At 42.9% G+C, this 21,623-nt stretch overlaps 1 protein-coding gene across 7 annotated transcripts in view; it reads left to right on the top strand.

Annotated features, from left to right (window-relative positions):
* The window catches only part of LOC141265383 (triple functional domain protein-like), a 1,868,493-nt gene that overhangs the window by 795,914 nt on the left and 1,050,956 nt on the right, over positions 1-21,623 (top strand). For all 7 annotated transcript variants that reach the window (XM_073678400.1, XM_073678401.1, XM_073678399.1 and 4 more), the window contains one exon: positions 21,310-21,424. In XM_073678400.1, coding sequence (XP_073534501.1) covers positions 21,310-21,424 — 115 coding nt within the window. The remainder of the gene's footprint in view (positions 1-21,309; positions 21,425-21,623) is intronic.

The raw sequence follows: 21,623 nt of genomic DNA, 5'->3' as shown, positions 1-21,623 counted from the left end.
GGTCCCTTAGTCGATCTCGGACAATGTCGGTCTACTTCTTCGAAGTCTTGTTGTGGTGGGAGATAATCACAGGGTAGTAGGAAATTCCGATGGACTATTCTGGTTTTCTTGTCTCCCGTTTCCAATCGGATTTCATACACTGGGCTGTGGTCAGCTTTCCTCCTTACGACCACATACACCTTGTCTTCCCAATACGAACAAAGTTTTCCTGGACCGCCTTTCTCACGTTCTTGACTAGCACCCTGCTGCCCAGTGGCAATTCTGCTCCATAACATTTTCGATCATAGTACTCCTTATTGTTAGAACTCTCCTGTTAGTTTTTTCTATTTTGTGGTCACGTGACCTGCTGCCTATTTATTCCAGCTCCGCCCTTCTGGCTTTGCTGGACTTCAGTGTTATTTTGACTCTCTATCTAGCCAGGTGCTTTGTACCTATCTCTATAATTTGCTTGGTCCTTGGACCTCTAAGTATTTTTGTCTGTTTGTCTTTTTGCTCCGCTACAACTTCTGCTAGGAGGTGTCCAATTTTGTCCCAGTCCCTAGTTCTTTTAGGGACCCCTCCCTTTATTCTATAGGTCTGCGTTCAGACTAGCTGAGAATGAAGGTGGGTCTGTTCACAAGGAACAGGTTGCCCGCTGCATCATAGGGAATCAGCTTAGTCTTATTGTAGGGACAGATTCCTTTTCTTTCCTTAGTTCTTGTAGCAGATCATAACACTTATTCTTGCTCTTTCCTTGCGTAACCACTTTGGACGCTATGTTGTATGCCTCTGCCATCCTTTCCTTCCATTTCCGAACGTACTCCGGATACGTTCTGTAAGTCTCTGACACCGGAATATCGAACATGATGTCGATTGGCAGTCTTGGCGATTGTCCATACAATAGGAAGAAGGGTGAGTAACCTGTTGCATTTCTCTTTGTACAGTTATAGGCATTTACCACTTTTGATGGAGAACTCTTCCAGTCTTTTTTCTCGTCAGCTGTTAAAGTGTGCAACATCGACAATAATGTCTGGATAAAACGTGCCACCTGTCCATTACCGTCTGGGTGATAAGGCGTTGTGTGGGATCTCTGTACTCTACAGTACTTTCCTAGCTTGGCAAAAGCTAGTTCTCAAATTGTCTTCCTTGGTCATGGTGTAACCTCGTAGGGAACCCAAACTTCAAAGCAAAATCATTTAAGATCTTCTCTGCCGCTGTTCGACCCACTTTATTGGTGGTGGTATATGGTTGAGCAAATCGATTAAAATGGTCGATCACCATCAAGATGTATTCGCAACCACCATTGCACATCTCTAGATGTAGAATTTCTTTTGAGACCATATGAAACGGATACGTAGTTTGGATGTTTCCCAAAGGTGCCCGGGTTGATGTGTTGGGATGTTTATTTTTCAGACACCCACACTCCCTGGTCACGTACGTCTCAATATCTCTCTGCATATGCGGCCAGAAGAAACGTTCACGTATCAAATTTGTTGTCCTTTCCACTCTCAGGTGTCCTATGTTTTCATGGAGTTCTTTAAAGACCAACCTAAGGAATACTTCGTAGTACCAACTGCCGGTTTTGTCCTCTTTTATGATACAGGATACCTACCGTCTTCACTGAGTTAGAGCTTCATCCATTCTTTAACTAAAACACTTACTGCTGGTGACTCATTATCGCTCTCCCTTTTACTTGGAAACCGATTTTGGTCCACATAAAGTAGCATTCTACCAATTATCTGATCTTCCTGTTGTGCTCTACGGATTTTTTCTTTTGGTAGTTGTTGAACGGACAAGGGTTGATCTTGTTCTCTCACTTTTATGGTGGTTTCCACCGTTAAACGGACACCACAATGGTGTGTCTTCCTCTTGATAAGCTTGTACTGCTTGGGTAGTGCTCTCAATTGCTTCCAGACGTACTTCCTCCGAGCATTCTTGCATGAACTCCTCAGGCTCTAGTGGCATTCTTAACAGTCCATCAGCATCTGCATTGCATTTTACTTGCCTGTACTTGATGCTCAAATTGAAGTCCGCTAATTCAGCGACCCATCTCTGACCCGTTGCATTCAGTTTGACTGTAGTAAGGACATAGCTCAAAGGGTTGTTAGTGTATTCCTCAAACTCTTTGCTGTAGTAGAGATAGAACTCCAATTTTCTGGAATGTATATGGTAATTCTTCTCTGCATCTGTCAACGTTCTAGAACCGTAACCGATGACTCTCATTTTTCTGTCTTGATGCTGATACAGGGCAGCTCCCAGACCATCTTGAGAAGCGTCACAATGAAAAACAAATGGTAAATTCAAATCCGGATATCCCAAGATGGGTGGTTTTACCAGGTAGTCTACTAGTTCTTCCAATACCTCCTGGTGGTCTGCTGTCAAGAGAATGGGCTGTTGGGACGAAACAGCGTTGTTTCTTTTAAACCCGGTCCTAACCACATTCTTCTTTTTTTCCGTGGGTATTGTTGACACTGTCATTGTCCCCAAGAGGAGGTATAGTGGGGCGGCAATCCTAGAAAAGTTCCAAACATAAGTATGATAGTAGGAGAGGAATCCTAATATCTGCCTCAACTCCCCGATGGTAGAGGGCCGCCTGTCTTTTAAGGCCAGTACCAGAGCGATTTCTGCTGGGTTCATGGTATATCCTTCTCAGGACACAATTTTCCCTAGAAATTGGACTTGTCTTTTGAACAGTTCACACTTTTTTGGGGTCACCTTAACTCCATGTTGTTGATACCATTGTAATATGGTCCTCATGTGTTCAACATGCTCCCGGAAGGTTTTGCTGTGTACCACATTGTCATCCAAGTACGGCTGGCAGATATCGTCCCTCAATCCTTCTAAACATGTCTCCATGCTCCTCTGGAATTCTGCTGGAGCTGAATTGAGCCCAAGCGGTATGCGGATCCACTCATATCCCCACGGTGTGATGAATGCTGTCAAGGGTCTACTGGACTCTCCGACAAACCCTTGATGGTATGCTTTACCCTGATTGAGGACAGAGAACCAGGTACTTCCTGATAGGCTATCCAGCATATCTTGAATCTTTGGTATCGGGTGCTGATCAAGTACTGAATTACGGTTTAGTTCCTGGTAATCACAACAGAGTCTCAATGTACCGTCCTTCTTCCTAACATAGACAATAGGAGAGGAATAAGACGACTTCAACTTTTGGACCCAACCTCTCCTGATGATATCTTGTAAATATTCTTTCACTTCACGATGTAATGTTTTTGGCACAGACATGTAACTTTTTGTTACTGGGGTCGTGTCTTTCAAATTGATTTTCAAATGCAACAACGGAATACAGCCTATTTCAGAGTCATCTTTGGAGAACGCATGACACTCTTCTCTCAGCATCTATTTTGCTACTGCTAGATCTTCAGCACACAAGTGTTCCAGGGGTACTGGGGGATCCCAGAACCCCGAGGTGGGTTGCATAATTTCCTCCCCTGGGCAGCTACTGTTCCTTGGTGGGGAGACTGAATTTACTGTAGACCCCTGGGCTGGTCTCACACTAGCTGGATATACTGTTTTAACAGTTTCGATGTGACCTAATACAGTCTTTGGATCCAGTCTAATTTTGTGTTTTGTAGTATTCATCACCGGTACTGTCACTCGAGCAAGCCCACCAGTAGGAATCGTAAGCACAGTCTCACCTTGAACTAGGCCTTCGGGAAGTACTGAGGAGTCTTTTGGCATTAACAGCTTTTTCTGAACCTTTCTTCCCGGTTCTACCCGGACTCCACATCTGACTCCCACCATTTGGTTTGCAGGGATGATGGTTGGGCACAAGCCTACCTTGACTTCTTTTAGGTCCATTGTATTCTGTGCTTTCTTTACTCTTATGAATCACATTTTCCGCCACGCCGTTGGGGATGGCGAGCGTTGTGGCGATTGCATCCACCACCAGCGTCCCTGACTTGTTTCGTGATGACCTCACTGATTACATTATAACCCAGGATAGGATCTTCTGCCACGTTCTGATCACTGATCACGAGAAAAGGTACCAAATGCTCAATGGTGTTGCTGTTCTTCTTGGCCTTCAGTTGGAAAGTCACTTCCACCCAGCCTATGAAAGGGATTTCGCTCTGGTTGACAGCATTGCCGTGGAGTTCCACTGGTCCTAACAGTTCTTTTAGCGACCGAAGGCAAGTATGTGGCAGGTAGCACCTTCTTCACTCTTCATTCCTCATTTACAAGGCTCACTTGGGCTCCTGTGTCCCACTGTATAAAGCACCTTTCACTGATTAGGCTGATGAGGCTATCTTTACTGACCGAGGAATCCTCCTCCCAGGAGTACATTCTTTGACCTTCGCACTGAGCGTTAAGTAACTGATGCCCCTGTCTCTCTTGCAGCTGTTGTATATGGTAGCACACTTGGGGATAGTACTGCGGCAGCCGTTTTACCTCATGCACCGTTCTGTGGTTTGGGGATATTTGGATTTGCTTCTGGGGCCTTCTCCGTGTCACTGTTACCAGTCGCCCTGCACTGGCAACCTCCTGTCTTTAAATCCAAACGACCATGACCATTGGCACTCCTTATGTAAAACAAAAAGAAACAGGAGCGCACTTTGTGAAAGAACCTCGTGGTCTAGTGGATTAGAAGATCAGGGGCCGATTGGCCACTTACCTAGTGGAGTTGTGCACCCCCGCACAGCCCCAGTTAATGCTTAAAACTGGGGAGGCTGGTTCCCTCTCGGGACGTTGCGTGCCGCCGCCCGTTAATGCCGTTTCCGCGTTCTGATCACATGGTAGGGACTGCATGTACGTCACTGCAGGTCCTTCAGACAAGGGATTGTTTATCTAGTCACCGCAGGTCCTTTAGTTTCTTTAATATGGGATAGGTACTGTTATGGAGACCCTCTTTGGTTTATGGAGAACTTTGGTTTAGACAGCAAAGGGTCTTCACATTGCCAGCGAGATTCAAATTAAGGTACTTCATCGATGAAGGAAGAGAGGCAGAATACATGTGACAAGCATTGTCAGCTAGTAGAGTCTTCTGGTGTGGCAACCTAGACTCACCAATTTATTAGCTATACAAAAAGCGGAACTTTATTGTTACATACAACTGAACAGAATACCAAAATAGCTTATCAGTAACAAACACATTTCCCTTGACCCAACATAAAATCTTCTCAGAGACTTTCACAGGAAACCAGTATCTTAGTCAGACATTTCACATTGTATGTCTTAAAACACTCAAGCAGAGGACTCATGAATCAGAATTGTTTTATCTAATTTAATAATTGATATCTAGGTATTAAAATTAACCATAACAGTACCATCTGATGAGGATAGTGTTTACTATCGAAACACATTTTGGGGAGGGTTAATAAAATGTTTGTAAAGCCGTAATCCTGTTCCCATAGTGATCATTACGCCAGCGCTCCATAGACCTCTTAAATATTATATCTCAACCCATTGGCACTCCTTGCCATAATGTCCTTCCTCGCCACATCTTAGACAGTGGACACATACCGTACTCTGATTTGATGAACGTCTCACTTCACAAGCCGGGTATGTTCTGTTTTGGAACTCACTCCTGGGTCTGAGGGATACCGGATCTGGTCTAGGACAAATAAACTTTTTCACCTCAATCAACTCGGCTCACAGTTCTCCTATTACTTCCTCCCAGTTAGCGCTGGCAGGCCTCTCTTTTGTTGGTGATTTAAGGTTCCCTATCGGAGGTGGCATTGGAGGGTCTCTATTATGATCTTTGGACTGGCCACTGGGGGGTCTCCAACTCCAGCTGACTCATTTTAGTGATTTTAGGAGCAGAGCTTTTCTTTAACTTCTGTTCGCTCTCTGACTCCAAACTAGCAGCCTCATTCATTTTTTCAGTTAGGACTTCGTCCAAAACGCCAGGATATTCTAGGTACTGTTTCAGCTGCAACTTGATATCTTTGCTGATTAATCCCTTTTCCAATGATCTCAAGAACTTCTTCTGGACTAGTCCAGCATCAAACTTCTCCTCCGCTTCTACATCTCTGGATGCAAACAACAGTCTATCCCTCAGTTCAATTGCTCTGAACAAGAAACTTTGGGGTGATTCATTAATTTTCTGTGAGAGGTTAATGAGTCATTGGAACAATTCTGAAGTACTCTCTTCTTTATAGTACCCTTTTAAAATCATCTTCAGCTGTTGCAAGTTCAATTGACTTTTCATTTCTAGCATATTACTGAGGTTGAGTTCTGGGTTGATGGCTTTCATGACCCCCTCAACGATCTCATCTGGCTGGTAGTTTTTCTGTAAACCTGCATCGATCTGGTGCAACAAGTTCCTATAAGACAGTCTCTCTTTCCGTTCACACTCTCCAATCTGTCCAAGGATCTTGAATTATTTCCTCATGGTGATTTGTGGTGTTAGAGAGGACTGTCTCCCTGATTTATTTAACCTGAGCAAGTTAAAGGTCCTTTCTGAGTCTATCACCCATTCAGAGGTTTCGGTCGATTCCTGCAGGGCTGTTGTTAGGGCTTTGAATTGTTCTTTCAGTTCCTGTAGTTGACTCTGTGGACGGAGATTCCCGCTTTTGGTAATTGGTGCCGCCCCTCCATCCTCCAACTTCAACCTGGTTAGAAACTGTGTTAGTTCCTGGAGGAATGTCCCCATGACGCCTTCAGCTTCTTTCTCCCCCAGCTCATCCATTTTTGCATTAATGGCAGCTAACAGTTGCCTGCGGTTGTGTGCTTTAGAAATTTGTTCTACTGACATCTTTAAATGGTCTGCTACTGTTCTCAATTCTTCACAAATTAGCTGAAGAAGCAGCTCACTAATTGTGTTCATTTGTATTTCCACATTGCTGCTAGTGAGTTTTTCTTTAGGGCTGGTCCACTTTATCTGGTGTAGCAGAGTTCAGTTGAGGTGCTGTGCTGCTGTGTTTTTCCCGACACTTTTTTCCTCTTCTCCCTCTACACGCTAATTACCGCTCAGGATTCCCCGTACAGGCCACCAATGTTACACGCACGCCTCTAGGTTCAGATAGGGCAAGACAGGTTTCATGAATTCGTTGGAATCCTGGGGAACCATTACTCAGGGCAACCATAAGCTGCTGTTTCTCTCAGGTACACGATAGATTCAGTTGCTGACCAGATACATCTGACAAGAGTCTTCAGAAACGGTAGAACAGTAACATTTAATGAGGCATGGCCAATGCAATGCCAATGTCTCTTTGAGCAACACACCTTAGTAATAACAGTACAGTCTCCTTTGCAGCACAGCAGTACACAGTCTATTATCCGGTAGCACAGTACAGCACAGTTTTAGTGCATACACAACCACAGGTTTTTCCTTCCCAAGGGCTCAATAGTGAACCGCATTCTTTATCCTGCACGGAGATGGAGGGGGGGGGAGGTTTGATGAGACAGATGATCCCGGTGTGAAGATGATTCTTTCCAGTCCTTATTTTTCTGCCCGATAATACTATGCACTGTTTAGCTTCCCTCCTGACTTGAATTCTATTCACTTGCCTTCTGTGAGATACCGATCACGCACCACCTTTTTCTTAGGCTCAAGCCAGACAGTAAACAACTTCCCCCACAATCCCCCTGGGGCTCTACTTAACACTCCCCCTCTCCTGTGACTGTGTTCACCCCTCTAGTTGCTTGATGCTTCTGGAGCACAACACTTACTGTCTCCTGTACTTGTGTTACTTCTAATAGTTGCTGGATGCTTTTGAAGCAGCAGCACTACTTCTTCATGTCACATCCAGGTACTCCGGTTTTCTCCCACACTGCCAAAGATATACTGATAGGGAATCGAGATTGTGAGCCCCAATGGGGGCAGTGTCGAAAATGTCTATAAAGTGCTGTGGAATTAATGGTGCTATAGCTTAGTATTATTAGTAGCATTTATTAGTAAAATAAATATAACCCTTACCAAGTTACCGTTCAGCAAAGACTTTATTTTTGAATGGTGGTTTCCTTCAATGAACTGTAGAACACCTTGTCCTGACAAACCCATGACATCAGTTCCAGGCAACCTGCATGAGTGTAAGGCCCTCATAGCACAAGTCCACACACCCAGCCAGGACCCACCATTTCATGTAGCGTGCCGGGCGCTTAAGATGAGTTGCTTCGCCCACGTCATATTACACTTGACATAGTCTGCAGAATCGAGTCTTTAAGCTGAAGGAACAACATAGTGCAGGGAAAACTCTGGGTACAAGAAATATGACGACTGTTACACAATATAAGATGGTGCCCATCAAACATTGCAAAATGGCCGTGAGTGGCACAAAATGGCTAGACGGACCCACCAATCATGGGCAAAAGAGAAGCAAAAGAGCGTGACGTGGTGTACAGCCCTTCAAGACGTATGCCTACAGAGGGTGTGACTGTTGTCACAGAGTAAGATGGAAGGAGAAGATCCACCCAGGAAGATGTGACCCCAGGAAACTGACAGAGATAATCAAGAAAGGAGATGGTGAGTAATAGAGGACTACACCCAGCAAAAGGCGGGGCAATGACGGGCCTAAGCGGACATAAGAAACTGCACAATTTGTGGGTTGTAAGTTAGAGAAGGAAGAGCGAGAAGACATGGAGACCGAAGAACGTGGATGGAGCACACTGGGATCTGGTATAGTGTTTCCAATTGAGGGGGACTGGGATGCAGTGAGTGGTGGAGACTCATTGGCTTTTGTGGAACAAGAAGTGAAGCCGGGTGGCTTGGCCGAGGAGAAAGTCGCCCGATGCTTCAATTCTGAATCGGAGGCTGAGGCCTACACCCTGGTTCGGCCTCTTGCTCGCGGATGGGCCGAACGCCATAGAGCCTTGAGGGCTCAGTGGACCCCACTAATGCCCAAAATGAACTCATCCTTGATCCAGACCCCGCATCCCACCAAGGTGTCTGTCCCTGTGACAGTCCCTGCACCCAGAGGGAATCCTCTTTCTATGGAGGCAGAATGGATTTTGTACATCATCAAAGGAGAGGGAAGCGTGAGTACTGGCCCACCTAGACCAGCCTTGTGGAGAAGATCTGGTGCTGCAAATGACCTGGGGTACTGTAGTACACTTACACCGCGGGCGGGGGTTCAACTTTGTAATGGAGGAGAGTATTGGGCACAAGGTCTACGTTAATGCCATATCACTTCGGCGGGAACCCGGTCGACACGAAGGCGAGCGTGTCCCAATTCATAAAAAAGGACACTCCCTGAAGTTGGTTTGTGATCAGTCTCAAGGGTCCAGTAGGGAGCCAAAAAAACATCTTCAACCATTCAGCCTCGCTCAGAGGTGACCACCCCCAAGAATGTGGCATCCTCAAGGGACAGATTCAGAATCCCCAGTGGAGAGACTGCCTCAAGCTCAGTTGAAACTTCGAGAGAAAGCAGAATCACGTGACTGACAGAGGCCGCATATTACCCAACCAAGGTATATTTGGCCCAAGGACCTCACTCTGCAGTCTACGTGATAAGAGTGGAAGCAAAGGAAACCTGGATCTGAGTCTGGCCGCTTGAGAGCTTATCACAAAAGGAGTCTGACGTCTAGCCGGCCCAGTTGGGCTGGTTGCACACATGTCCGTTGGCCCAGATCTTGAGCGTGTCGAACACCTACAAAATTCAGGACAAGGCCGTGGACAGCCAAGAATTTGTGTTGCCCCTCTTCCAACTTTTGTTGCGCCCGTTGTGCATTCCCCTGCTGGATTACTTAAACGTCGCAGTTGCTGGAGGGCCCTACACCCTCAGCCCTGGATTAGATCCCAGTCAGTAGAGGAAAATGCATTGGAGGAACTGTGTGCCTGTCTTGTGGGCAGAGGTAAGGAGAAGGACTGTGTCCCCATCCCAAGGACTGATGGAGGACCAATGAGCTGTGTGCTTGTCGAAAGGACTTTCATTTGGGGGATGGAAAACCCAATGTCCTAACAGGGTTGACGATAAATTGATGGCACCTATGAACTCTTGGACCATTGTTTTGTTTGCCTGAGGCCTTTATTTTACAAGAACTTCAACTCTTGATTCCTGGGTCCTAACCTAGTGGGACCGTTGTCATGCTGACCCACCAAAGAGAAGGACATTATCTGCCTCTGGAACAGAGAAAAGCAGGAAGAGAAGGAAGTGAGCATGTGACTAAAAGTAAGAAAATCTCAGCCAAAACCTTACAGTGAGTATATTACTCGCTATTAGGATTTGGCATGCTACAGTGCCTAATTGTATAATTAAATAATTAATGCTCCCAACATAGATACAGATGTAGTAATCCTTAATTTGTCAGAGGGCACAATACTTTATTAGCATAGCCATGTATCATGTTATTTGACAAGTTATGGATTGTTAACTATGTACAGGATCCGAACCAATAACATGTAAGGCAGCAGCTTTCATGTCCATGCAGCAATGAGGCAGTGACCCAAGAAAGTCCAACTTAAACGTCTTTTTTTATCAAACTTACAAAATAAATCCAGAACTTTTACCCTCCATTTGCAGTCGGACCATCCATATCAGCCTGTTGCCATGGTGGACTGCACCACTGTATCACTTGTGGGTGCGTTAGTAGCTTTGCCTTCTTTAGCCTGAGTTCAGAGTCACACAGACCTGTCCTGCAAAAAACTCTTGCTCTGCAGCTTGCAAACAAAACACTGACACACCCAATCCTTAACTGAATGTTTAAATGAGTTTTGTGGACATGGGCCACTCCTAAGACCCAGAGTGGAGGGAGAGATCTGTCCCACTACCAATCCTACAGATCTCTCCAAAAAAAAGCTCATGACAGGTTTTCTTAAATTTGACTTGGTCTAATAGTTTGACCAGATCCACTCTCTCTTTTATTTTGCATTGTAACTACGGGTGTGGCTGTAACTACAGTGCTCTCAAGCGAGCTCAGTATGCCTCTATGCGCATCCTGAGGGACATATAATGACCCTCATATTTTATTCTCCTCACTACTTCACAAACAGTACAGGGATTCAGCATCAGAACCAATAACAATAGAGTGATACAACACCAGAACTACCAACAGTACAGAAATACAGTATCATAACCACTATCAACACACAGAGTACCAAGTACAAAATACCCAGAGCCACCATCAATACAGAAATACATGAGAACGTGATCTGTACATGAACACATCACCAGAAATGCCATCAGTACATGAATACATCACCAGAACCACCACCAGTACATGAATACATTGTCAAGCTTAAAGGAAAATCTGTCACCACATTTAACCTATCTAAACTATTAATGTGGGCATATAAGTTATAGACTGCTGAAAAGAGTCATACCTATATGTCTCATATCAGATGCCTTGTTGTTGATAAATCAACTTTTTTCACTTTATGTAAATTATCTCTTCCAGGCTATGGGCAGTATGTTGCCTAGAAGATAACTCTGCCTCCAGAGTTGTGATGTCTAAAGCTTGCTCATTGATCTCACTGCACATATGTGCGTGATTGTAACTCACACATCTGCAGGTTCCTCTTCGTAATGCAGCTTCTATCTCACAGGCAGATGGGGTGGCAATATAGCAGAGCTCAGAGAGCTGCAAAGCATGTGATTGCAAGAAGACAAATTTAATTTACACTGGTAACTCCCCTTTTTATTTAAAATACTCTTGGGAGGCTGACTTATCTTTCAGGCAACATCCTCCCCATAGCCTGGAAGAGGTCATTTACATATAAGAAAAAACATGGATTTCTCTGGAATAAGACATCGGATCTCAGATATCAATGTATCATTTTATTCAGCTTCATTTCATTTGTTTTTTAATGCATTTTTTACATGTGTTTTTATTGCGTTTTTTCAGCTTCAGTTTTTGTCTCTTTGGTTTTTCAAGTTGATATAAAACTGTTTCATTTTGGAAACTTCCAGTTACTTAACTTTCGTAGAACTTTATTGATAAAATCATGTGCAGATCACTTTCCTTTTTATCACATTTCCATAAATTTCAATAAAATAAGATATGCGTTTATAGGCGGATTTTCCTCATCTTGTCTAAGAGCAAAATACACTAAATAAGCGTATATTTAATGCAAGGGAAATTAATGTGTTACAGATTGCAAAATCGCATCTTAAGGCTGTGTGCCCACGATGCGTTTTTTAAGTGTTTCCGCAGCGGCAAAAATGCTGCAGAAACGCTTAAAAAACGCATGGTAGAAGGTCTGCCATGTTCCCCAATGAAAATCCACATGTGCTGTGTACATGCTACGAAAATTTCCTCTGCGGATTATCATTGCGGAAAAAAACGCAGCACTACCAATTATTTTGCGGAAACACTGCGTTTTTGCCACCATTGACTTGCATTGGAACGCATGGATTCTGCATCACTGTATATATAGATGCGCATTCCATGCGTTCCAATGTGCGTATAGTACCTGGGTGTGGAGAAGAGGAGACTCTCCTCTAGGCCCGGGTACCATAGAACCTGTGAAAAAATGAATAAAATAAAAAATAAATATTATATTTACCTTCTGATGGCCCCCGGTGCGCTCGTCCTCCCATGCCGGCAGATCGCGGTGGCCTGAAGGACCTGCGCTGACGTCATAGTCATGTGACGGGTCACGCGATGCTGACGTCGGCAGGTCCTTCAGTGTACCGCGATCTGCCGGCAGCCAGGACGGAGCGAAGCAAGACTGCGGGGGCCATCGGAAGGTAAGTATAGATTTATTTTTTACCATTCTTTACGGCCGGTTGCATGGATTTATATAGTGTGACCAAGTTGACAAGCACTTTCCAAGTGATGCTAAAAAAAGCGCTTCTTAACCCGCATGCGGAAATGCATGTGAAGAACCCTTCACATCCGCATGTCCCTGGCAGGAAAAACGCATGTACAATCCGCAGGTACAATCCGCATGCGTTTTTTCTGCCAGGGAGATGCAGAAACGCTCAGGAAAAATCCGGAGCATTTCTGCATCGTGGGCAAATAGCCTTAGTCAGTTTCCACAACATAAAAAGCAATACAGTGGCCATGAGATTTATATAAATCCCATACATTTTACTGAAACCAATATGCTGCGAGGACAGCCCCTTCTTGAACTAACCTATCATAAATGGAAAGTAGACGCCATCATTTCAGAAAAGTATATCCACCAGAGGCTAGATATTCTTCCTCTCAGGTCATACACAACACGGTTATTTATTTATCTATTTATCTGATATACCTTTCATTACAGCACTTAATGCTTTTTGCCTACATACCTCTGTTTGATACATGGATTTCTTTCATCTTGCACTATAAAAAGGCACTTTGGTAATCTCTTTAGATTATATGTCTGAGCTTTGTGTTAGGCGTTCTGCCACTGTTAGTTGCTCAGCAAACATAATTAAATACCACTTACTAATTGTATTTGATGTTCACTTGGATTTGAATGTAGACTTTGGTAAGTGGGGGGCATATGATTCCTCTCCCATATATAATATTGTTGGGTCTTAACTTTCCCCATATTTTGAGCATTATTGAATGTTCCTACTTGCCTATATGGAATATGTGATATGAATTTACATCAATGCTGTGAAATTTAATTTGAGCTCCACTTGGTGGAATAATTTGTATGTGATCTGTGGATGGAATTACTCTACTAGTTCTTTCCCCTTTTTAACTTTTTTTAACATGTGTTGTCTCTTTTAAAAATATAATACTAAAGATTGATATACTTTTTTGAAATTATAGCGTCTACTTCCCATTTATGATAGATTGTCTTTAATTATGGAAGTGCCTTAAAAACTTTTTTGGTTGTATCTAGGTTGAATCCCTTCTTGAAATAAATTTAGGCCTCGATAAAGTAAAAAAAACTATACTCCCTTCCTGTGTCGGCACTCGCTTTCCCCAGGGCACTCGTGCGGTGTTGTGCATGCTACACTGGCATAACTGTCCCCATCTACGTACGAACTGCATATGAAGAAGATGTCAGAGAGCAGCCGCATCCCAAACTTCCTCTTCATGTTCAACCAGTACGTACGTGGGGACAGTGGCGCCTGCGCTGATTGGGTGTCGGGGCCTTGTATCACAACACCGCACAAGATCCCCTGGGCAGAGTTGAGTTCCAACACCATGGGAACGGCGCTAGCACGGGAGGCGAGTATAGGTGTTTTTATTTTATCTGGGCCAAAAATTTACTTCATGAATGGGTTGTCCTAGTAGTGGGCAACCCCTTTAACCCCCTTTTGACGTGGTCAGTAATAGTAAGTCATACTGACCTGGGCCTATTGGACCATGTACATACTATTATGCCCACTGCTATCGCACCCGCACACAAGAGGTGCGGGACGATCGTCGCCGGGTGTCAGCATATTCTCACAGCTGACACCCGATGTGATGTGCCAGGAGCGGTCAAGCACCGCTGCCGGCACATTAACCCCTGAAATGCTGCGATAGAAGTCGATTGCAGCATTCCGGGAGCAAGGGGAGGTAATCGCGACCTACAGTGGGTATGGAAAGTATTCAGACCCCTTTGAATTTTTCACTCTGTTTCATTGCAGCCATTTAGTAAATTCTAAAAAGTTTATTTTTTTCTCATTAAAGTACACTCTGCACCTCATCTTGACTGAAAAAAAACAGAAATGTAGCAATTTTTGCAAATTTATTAAAAATGAAAAACTGAAATATCACATGGTCATAAGTATTCAGACCCTTTGCTCAGGCCCTCATATTTAGGTCACATGCTGTCCATTTCCTTGCGATCCTCCTTGAGATGGTTCTACTTCTTCATTGGTGTCCAGCTGTGTTTAATTAAACTGATAGGACTTGATTTCGAAAGGCACACACCTGTCTATATAAGACCTCACAGCTTTCAGTGCATGTCAGACCAAATGAGAATCATGAGCACAAAGGAACTGCCCAAGGAGCTCAGAGACAGAATTGTGGCAAGGCACAGATCTGGCCAAGGTTACAAAAGAATTTCTGCATTACTCAAGGTTCCTAGGAGCACAGTGTCTTCCATAATCCTTAAATGGAAGAAGTTTGGGACCACCAGAAATTTTCCTAGACCTGGCCGTCCAGCCAAACTGAGCAATCGTGGGAGAAGAGCCTTGGTGAGAGAGGTAAAGAAGAACCTCAAGATCACTGTGGCTAAGCTGCAGAGATGCAGTAGGGAGATGGGAGAAAATTCCACAAAGTCCATTATCACTGCAGCCCTCCACCAGTCTGGCCTTTATGGCAGAGTGGCCCGACGGAAGCCTCTCCTCAGTGCAAGACATATGAAAGCCCGCATAGAGTTTGCTTAAAAACACATGAAGGACTCCCAGACTATGAGAAATAAGAATCTCTGGTCTGATGAGAAGATGATAGAGCTTATTGGTCATAATTCTAAGCGGTATATGTGGAGAAAACCAGGCACTGCTCATCAACTGCCCAATATAATCCCAACAGTGAAACATGGTGGTGGCAGCATCATGCTATGGGGGTGTTTTTCAGCTGCAGGGACAGGACGACTGGTTGAAATTGAAGGAAACTCTTCCAGAGTGCTCTGGACCTCAGACTTGTCCAAAGGTTCACCTTCCAACAAGACAATGACCTTAAGCACACAGCTAAAATAACAAAGGAGTGGCTTCAGAACAACTCTGTGACCATTCTTGACTGGCCCAGCCAGAGCCCTGACCTAAACCCAATTGAGCATCTCTGGAGAGACCTGAAAATGGCTGTCCACCAACGTTCACCATCCAACATGACGGAACTGGAGAGGATCTGCAAGGAAGAATGGCAGAGAATCCCCAAATCCAGGTGTGAAAAACTTGTTGCATCATTCCCAAGAAGACTCAAGCTTAAAAAGTTGCTTCTACCCAATACTGAGCAAAGGGTTTGAATACTTATGACCATGTGATATTTCAGTTTTTCTTTTTTTAAAAAAATTGCAAAAATTTCTACATTTCTGTTTTTTTTCAGTCAAGATAGGGTGCAGAGTTTACTTTAATGAGAAAAAAATGAACTTTTTAGACTTTATCAAATGGCTGCAATGAAACAAAGAGTGAAAAATTTAAAGGGGTCTGAATACTTTCCGTACCCACTGTACTTACCTCGTCTCCGAAGTCCCGCGCTGTCTGTGTTGGGTCCCGGTAGTTGTTATGGTGACCCGATTTCGTCATGATGACATCCGTGTTACCAGACAGCAGGAATGTACTTTGATCATACGCAGTGTGCCATCAAAGTAACTTCTACCTGTGCAGTTCTGACACGCAGAATAGCATAGAGATGCTTCTGCATCCCTATGCTTTACAAGCGATCAAACTGCAAAAAATGAAAGTCCCATAATTGAACAAATTATAAAAGTAAAAAAAATCTCAGAAAGTTAAAAAAAAATTGTAATATAATTTTTTAAAAAAAATAAATAAAAATATACTGTACCCATAAATAAATATTATGAAAAAAACAAAAAACCATGAAAGTACACATATTTGGTATTTCCAAGTCCAAAACGACCTGACCTATAAAACTGTCCCACCAGTTAACCCCTTTAGTGAACACGGTAAAAAAATAAAATAAAAAAGCAAAAAACGATGCTTTATCATCATACCACCAAAAAAAATATGGACTAAAAAAAGATAAAAAAGATGATTGTAAATAAAAATAGTACCGCTGAAAACATCTTTTCCAGCAAAAAAAAAAGCCGCCATACAGCTCCATCAGCCAAAAAAATAAAAAAGTTATAGCTCTCAGAATAAAGCAATACAAAAAAAATATTTTTTCTTTAAAATAGTTTTTATTGTGAAAAGGGGCAAAACATAAAAAAAATATAAATGTAAACTTCTGTAAACGTACTGACCCAAAGAATAAATCTGCCTTATCAATTTTACCACACGCGGAATGGCATAAAAAATAATAAATTCTGAATTGTTGGTTTTTATTTATTTTTCCTCACAAAAACCAGAATGGAAAGTGATCAAAAATGCCACATGCCCGAATATGATACCAAGAAAAACGTCAACTTCTCCCGCAAAAAAACAAGCCATTACATGACTGTCAGCCGAAATATGGAAAAGTTATTGCAAAAAACTAGTCTAAAAAAAACGTCCTTTATTGTATGACAGCTGCCAAACATAAAAACCCGATATGAATCTGGTATCGCTGTAATCGCACCGACCCAAAGAATAAAGTCGTCTAATCACTTTTACCACACGAGGAACGGCGTAAAAAATAAACTCTAGGATTAGGGTTGTGCTAGGTTTAGAGTTGTTCTAGGTTTAGGGTTGTGCTACGGTTAGGGTTGTGCTAGGGTAAGGGTTGTGTTGGGGTTGGGATTTTTTCAACAGTAAAGAAAAAAAATGATCACGATATGGCGACTAGTGTTGAGCACAAATGCTTACTGGGTGCTCGAGTAACATTCTCTATTCTCCGCGCCATATGCTTCGCGGCCAAAAAATTTGACTCGGAATCCCACGTGTTTTTTTTGGAGGGGTAACTAACAACCGTGAAACATGTGGGGTGGGGACTCGAACATGTCACTAGAGCACCCGCAATACATGGTGCATACCCGAGTACCCGATGCAAACTCAAGCAGCGAGCACTTGCTTTCAAGACTAATGACAACTCATTCAATATAATGACCTAATGTTATCAAATTCTGTGTCATACCTCTGGGTTCAAAATGTTCACTATACACCTTGATAAAATCCTTGACAAAAAAGTTTGATTTTGTTTTTTATTTTCACGGCTCCATGTTATTAACTTCTGTGGGTTCAGGGTGCTCACCCTGAGGGGTTTAGTTTGCAAAAAAAGAGTCACTTGTGGGGAGTTTCCACTGTTTAGGCACATCAGGGGCTCTTCAAACACAGCATGGCGTCCGCTAATTATTCAAGCAAATTTTACATTCAAAAAGTCAAGTGGCGTTCTTTCCCTTCAGAACACTGCCGTGCACCCAAACAGTGGTTTTCTCCCACATATGGGGTATTGGCTTACTCAGGAGAAATTGCACAACAAATGGTATGGTGCAATTTCTCCTGTTACCCTTATGAAAATGCAAAATTGGAGGCTGAAAAACTTTTTTGTGGGAAAAATGTGAAAATGGAATTTTTACGTCTCAATGTTATAAACTTCTGTGAAGCACCTGGGATTTAAGGTGCTCACCACACATCTACATAAGTTCCATGAGGGGTCTAGTTTCCAAAATGGTGTTATTTGTGGGGGGTTTCCTCTGTTTAGGCACGTAAGGGGCTTCCCAAAACGCATAATGGGGTCCGCTAATTATTCAAGCAAATTTTACATTCAAAAAGTCAAATGGCGCTCTTTCCCTTCTGAGCCCTGCTGTGCACCCAAACAGTGTTTTTTCCCCACATATGGTGTATTGGCATGCTCGGGAGATATTGCACAACAAATTTTGGGGTCCATTATTTCCTGTTACCCTTGCGAAAATAAAAAAAATTGGGGTCTGAAGTAACAATTTTGTGAAAAAAGGTAAATATTCATTGATTTGTTCCTCATTCCAAAAATCCCTGTGAAGCACCTGAAGGATTAATAAACTTCTTGAATGTGGTTTTGAACACTTTGCAGTTTTTAGAATGGTGTCACTTTTGGATATTTTTTTGTCATAAAGGCCCCTCAAAGTCACTTCAAATTTGATGTGGTCCTTAAAAAAATGGTTTTGTAAATTTTGTTGGAAAAATGAGAAATCACTGGTCAATTTTTAACCCTTGTAACTTCCTAACAAAACAAAATTTTGATTCCAAAATTGTGCTGATGTAAAGTAGACGTGTGGGAAATGTTATTTATTAACTATTTTGTGTGACATATCTCCCTGATTTAAGGGCATGAAAATTCAAAGTTTGAAAATTGCGAAATTTTCACCACATTTCAGATTTTTTCACAAATAATTGTAAGTTATATCGAAGAAATTTTACCACTATCATGAAGTACAATATGTCACAAAAAATAATCTCAGAATCAGTGGGATCTGTTGAAGCGTTCCAGAGTTATTACCTCATGAAGTGACAGTGGTCAGAATTGTAAAAATTGGCCTGTTCAGTAACATGCAAACCACCTTCAGGATTAAAGGGGTTAAAGTTTTAGCAGCAGCGACGAGGGACACTGCTGTTGGCTTGGTGTTTTTGTGTTTGAATAAGTACAGTAACCTTGTCACGTCTACGAGATATATTTAAAATGTACAAAAATTGAATTGTGAAATTTATTGACAAATATACTTTAAAGGGAATCTGCCACTCCCTGGCACATATCTGACCTCTAATATGGGCATACAGGTGATAGAAATGTAAATCTTTACCTACCTGTATGCCTCATATTAGAGGTCTTGTTGCTGTGAAATGTCTTTTTATTCCTACAAGTTTCTGATGTGTTCCAGTCCCGGGGACTGGAAGATATCCCCGCCTCCTATGTGAATTACAATATTTCTCCCCTCCCCTGCATGTCACAGTGCCTGGATTTGGCTGCTCCAATTGCATATCATAGAGCACTGTGACATGCAGGGGAGTGGGGTAACATGGTAATTCACACAATTATCTGTCTTCTGCCTTTTCCAGCGGCAGCCATGTCCTGTCTGGCATTAGGTGACCACATGTGTCACACAGCGTCTTCTGTGTCGGGCAGAGGTTACTTTTCCAATATAAGTTTTCAGTATTTAGAAAAGGCTCTCATAGCCTCGTTCTGAGTCTGATAGAATTACATTGATAAAGTAACCTCCACACAGAAGACACTTTGTAAGCCGATTGGTTAAACAGATGGTCAAATGATGTTGGAGCAGCGCTGGAAAGACTGTGACTGGTAAGTATGATAATACTCTCTATACACACATTAATGAATGTTAAAGGGAACTTGTCAGCTAATTCATGCTTCCCAAACCATGGGCTACATGATTGCAGCCAGGTCAGTATTTTACTAAAATGCCAGAAATCTTACTTGAAATGTCTGTCGCTGCCCTCAGCCAGCTTTTACCAGCAACACCACACATGTTTGACAAGTCTCTGCCATGAGTGTACTCAACAAGAGATCTATCAATCACTTGGAGCTGAGCTGGGAAAAGCCAGCTGGGGGTGATGCCAGTCTAGTCTTGGCTAAGGTCCCCTGCTTTTCAGAGGAAAATTATACCTGGCTGACTTATTCTGCCCATGGTTTAGGCAGCATGAATCAACTGACAGGTCCCCTTTAACTGACAGAGTAATAAAAATAATGAACCCATTGGATCACAGCTGTGTTCACATGGGTTATGAGAAATTGAATGTAAATTGTTACATACACTCAATTTTTAATAATCCATTATAAAACTACTGAAACTTTTGTGATTGTGCTACATCACCGCTACATATAAACCGCTGCGTTTGATCCTTACCCTGACTTTAATAAGTATGATACAAATTAATTTTTACCACGTTTGTAGGATACTACTTTTTAGGATTCTAGACCTTAAAGGCAATCGGTCAGCAGGATTTTGCTATGTAAACTACAGGCATTGTCATATTGGGGCTGTTGCACTGATTAAAATGATACCTGAGGTGAAGAAATCCGCCTTGTGTTTCTTGTGTAGTCAGTGTTTTCAGTTTTGAGTTAATGAGATGCTAGTGCTTCAGGGTGAGACTGTAAGCAGGGTTTTATCCTGGTGCTCTAGGCCAGATCAGCAAGAAAAGACCTGTCCACAGGCCCACCTCGAAGCACAAGTATGTTTCTCATCATAGAGACAGCCAGAGACAGAAAGAAAGCCAGCCAGAGAGCGAGCCAGAGAGGGAGAGAGACAGCCAGCCAGTAAGAGGGAGAGAGAGACAGCCAGAGTGAGGCAGCCAGACAGATAGCCAGTCAGAGACTCTTGTCTGTCTATCTGTATGTGTCTTTCTGGCTGTCTCTCCCTTTCTAGTTGTCTTCCTCTTTGGCTGGCTGTCTCCCTCTCTGGCTGGCTCTCTCTCTCTCTCAGGCTGGTTGTCTCGCTTGCTGTCTCTCTCTGGCTGGTTGGCTGTCTTTCTCTGGCTGCCTGGCTGACATTCTCTTGCTGGCTGTCACTCTCTTGCTGGCTGTCTCTTTCTGGCTGTCTCTCTGGCTGGCTGTCTCTCTCTCTCTCTCTAGCTGGTTGTCTGTCTCGCTCTAGCTGGTTGTCTCTCTCTCTCTCTGGCTGGTTGTCTCTGTGATGATGAACATACTTATGCTTTGGGGTGGCCTGTGGGCAGGTTTTCATCTGGCCTAGAACACCAGGATAAGACCCTGCCTACAGTCCCGCCCCAGAGCGCGGGCATATCATTAACTCAGAACTGCAAACACTGATTACACAAGAACCACAAGACTGATTTCTTCACCTCAGGTATCATTTTAATCAGTGTAACTGCCCCAACATGACAATGCCTGTAGTTTACTTAGCAAAATCCTTCTGACAATTTCGCTTTAAGTTAATTGTTTTTTGTTTTTAAAGTTTCACATTTTGTAATAGTTATGCTTACAAGTTTTTGTTTTTTTTGTTTTTTTTTGTAGGCTTGCACTTTGGCCCGAAGAAATGCTGATGTCTTCTTGAAATACTTACATAGGAATAGTGTAAATATGCCAGGAATGGTTTCACATGTCAAAGCTCCAGAACAGCAAGTAAAAAGCAAGTTTCTTTAAATGGCTTAAGTTTTTATTCATACACGGTTTTTTATACACAGTGCCCCATGTATAAAGCTTGTGCAGACGAATATTGGAGGAATTGTTTATAGCAACTAATAAATAAGTGGCTTCCTCTCATATTAATAAAGTGATCAACATGTTTTGCCAATTGTTTAAGCACTACTTATCGCCAATTTAGGGCT

Source organism: Phyllobates terribilis, unplaced genomic scaffold (assembly GCF_046119375.1).
Source record: "Phyllobates terribilis strain yellow unplaced genomic scaffold, ASM4611937v1 Scaffold_4__5_contigs__length_816908805, whole genome shotgun sequence".
NCBI lineage: Eukaryota > Metazoa > Chordata > Amphibia > Anura > Dendrobatidae > Phyllobates > Phyllobates terribilis.
Note: the sequence above shows the minus strand (reverse complement) of the source record. Positions and strands in the feature narration are given on the sequence as shown.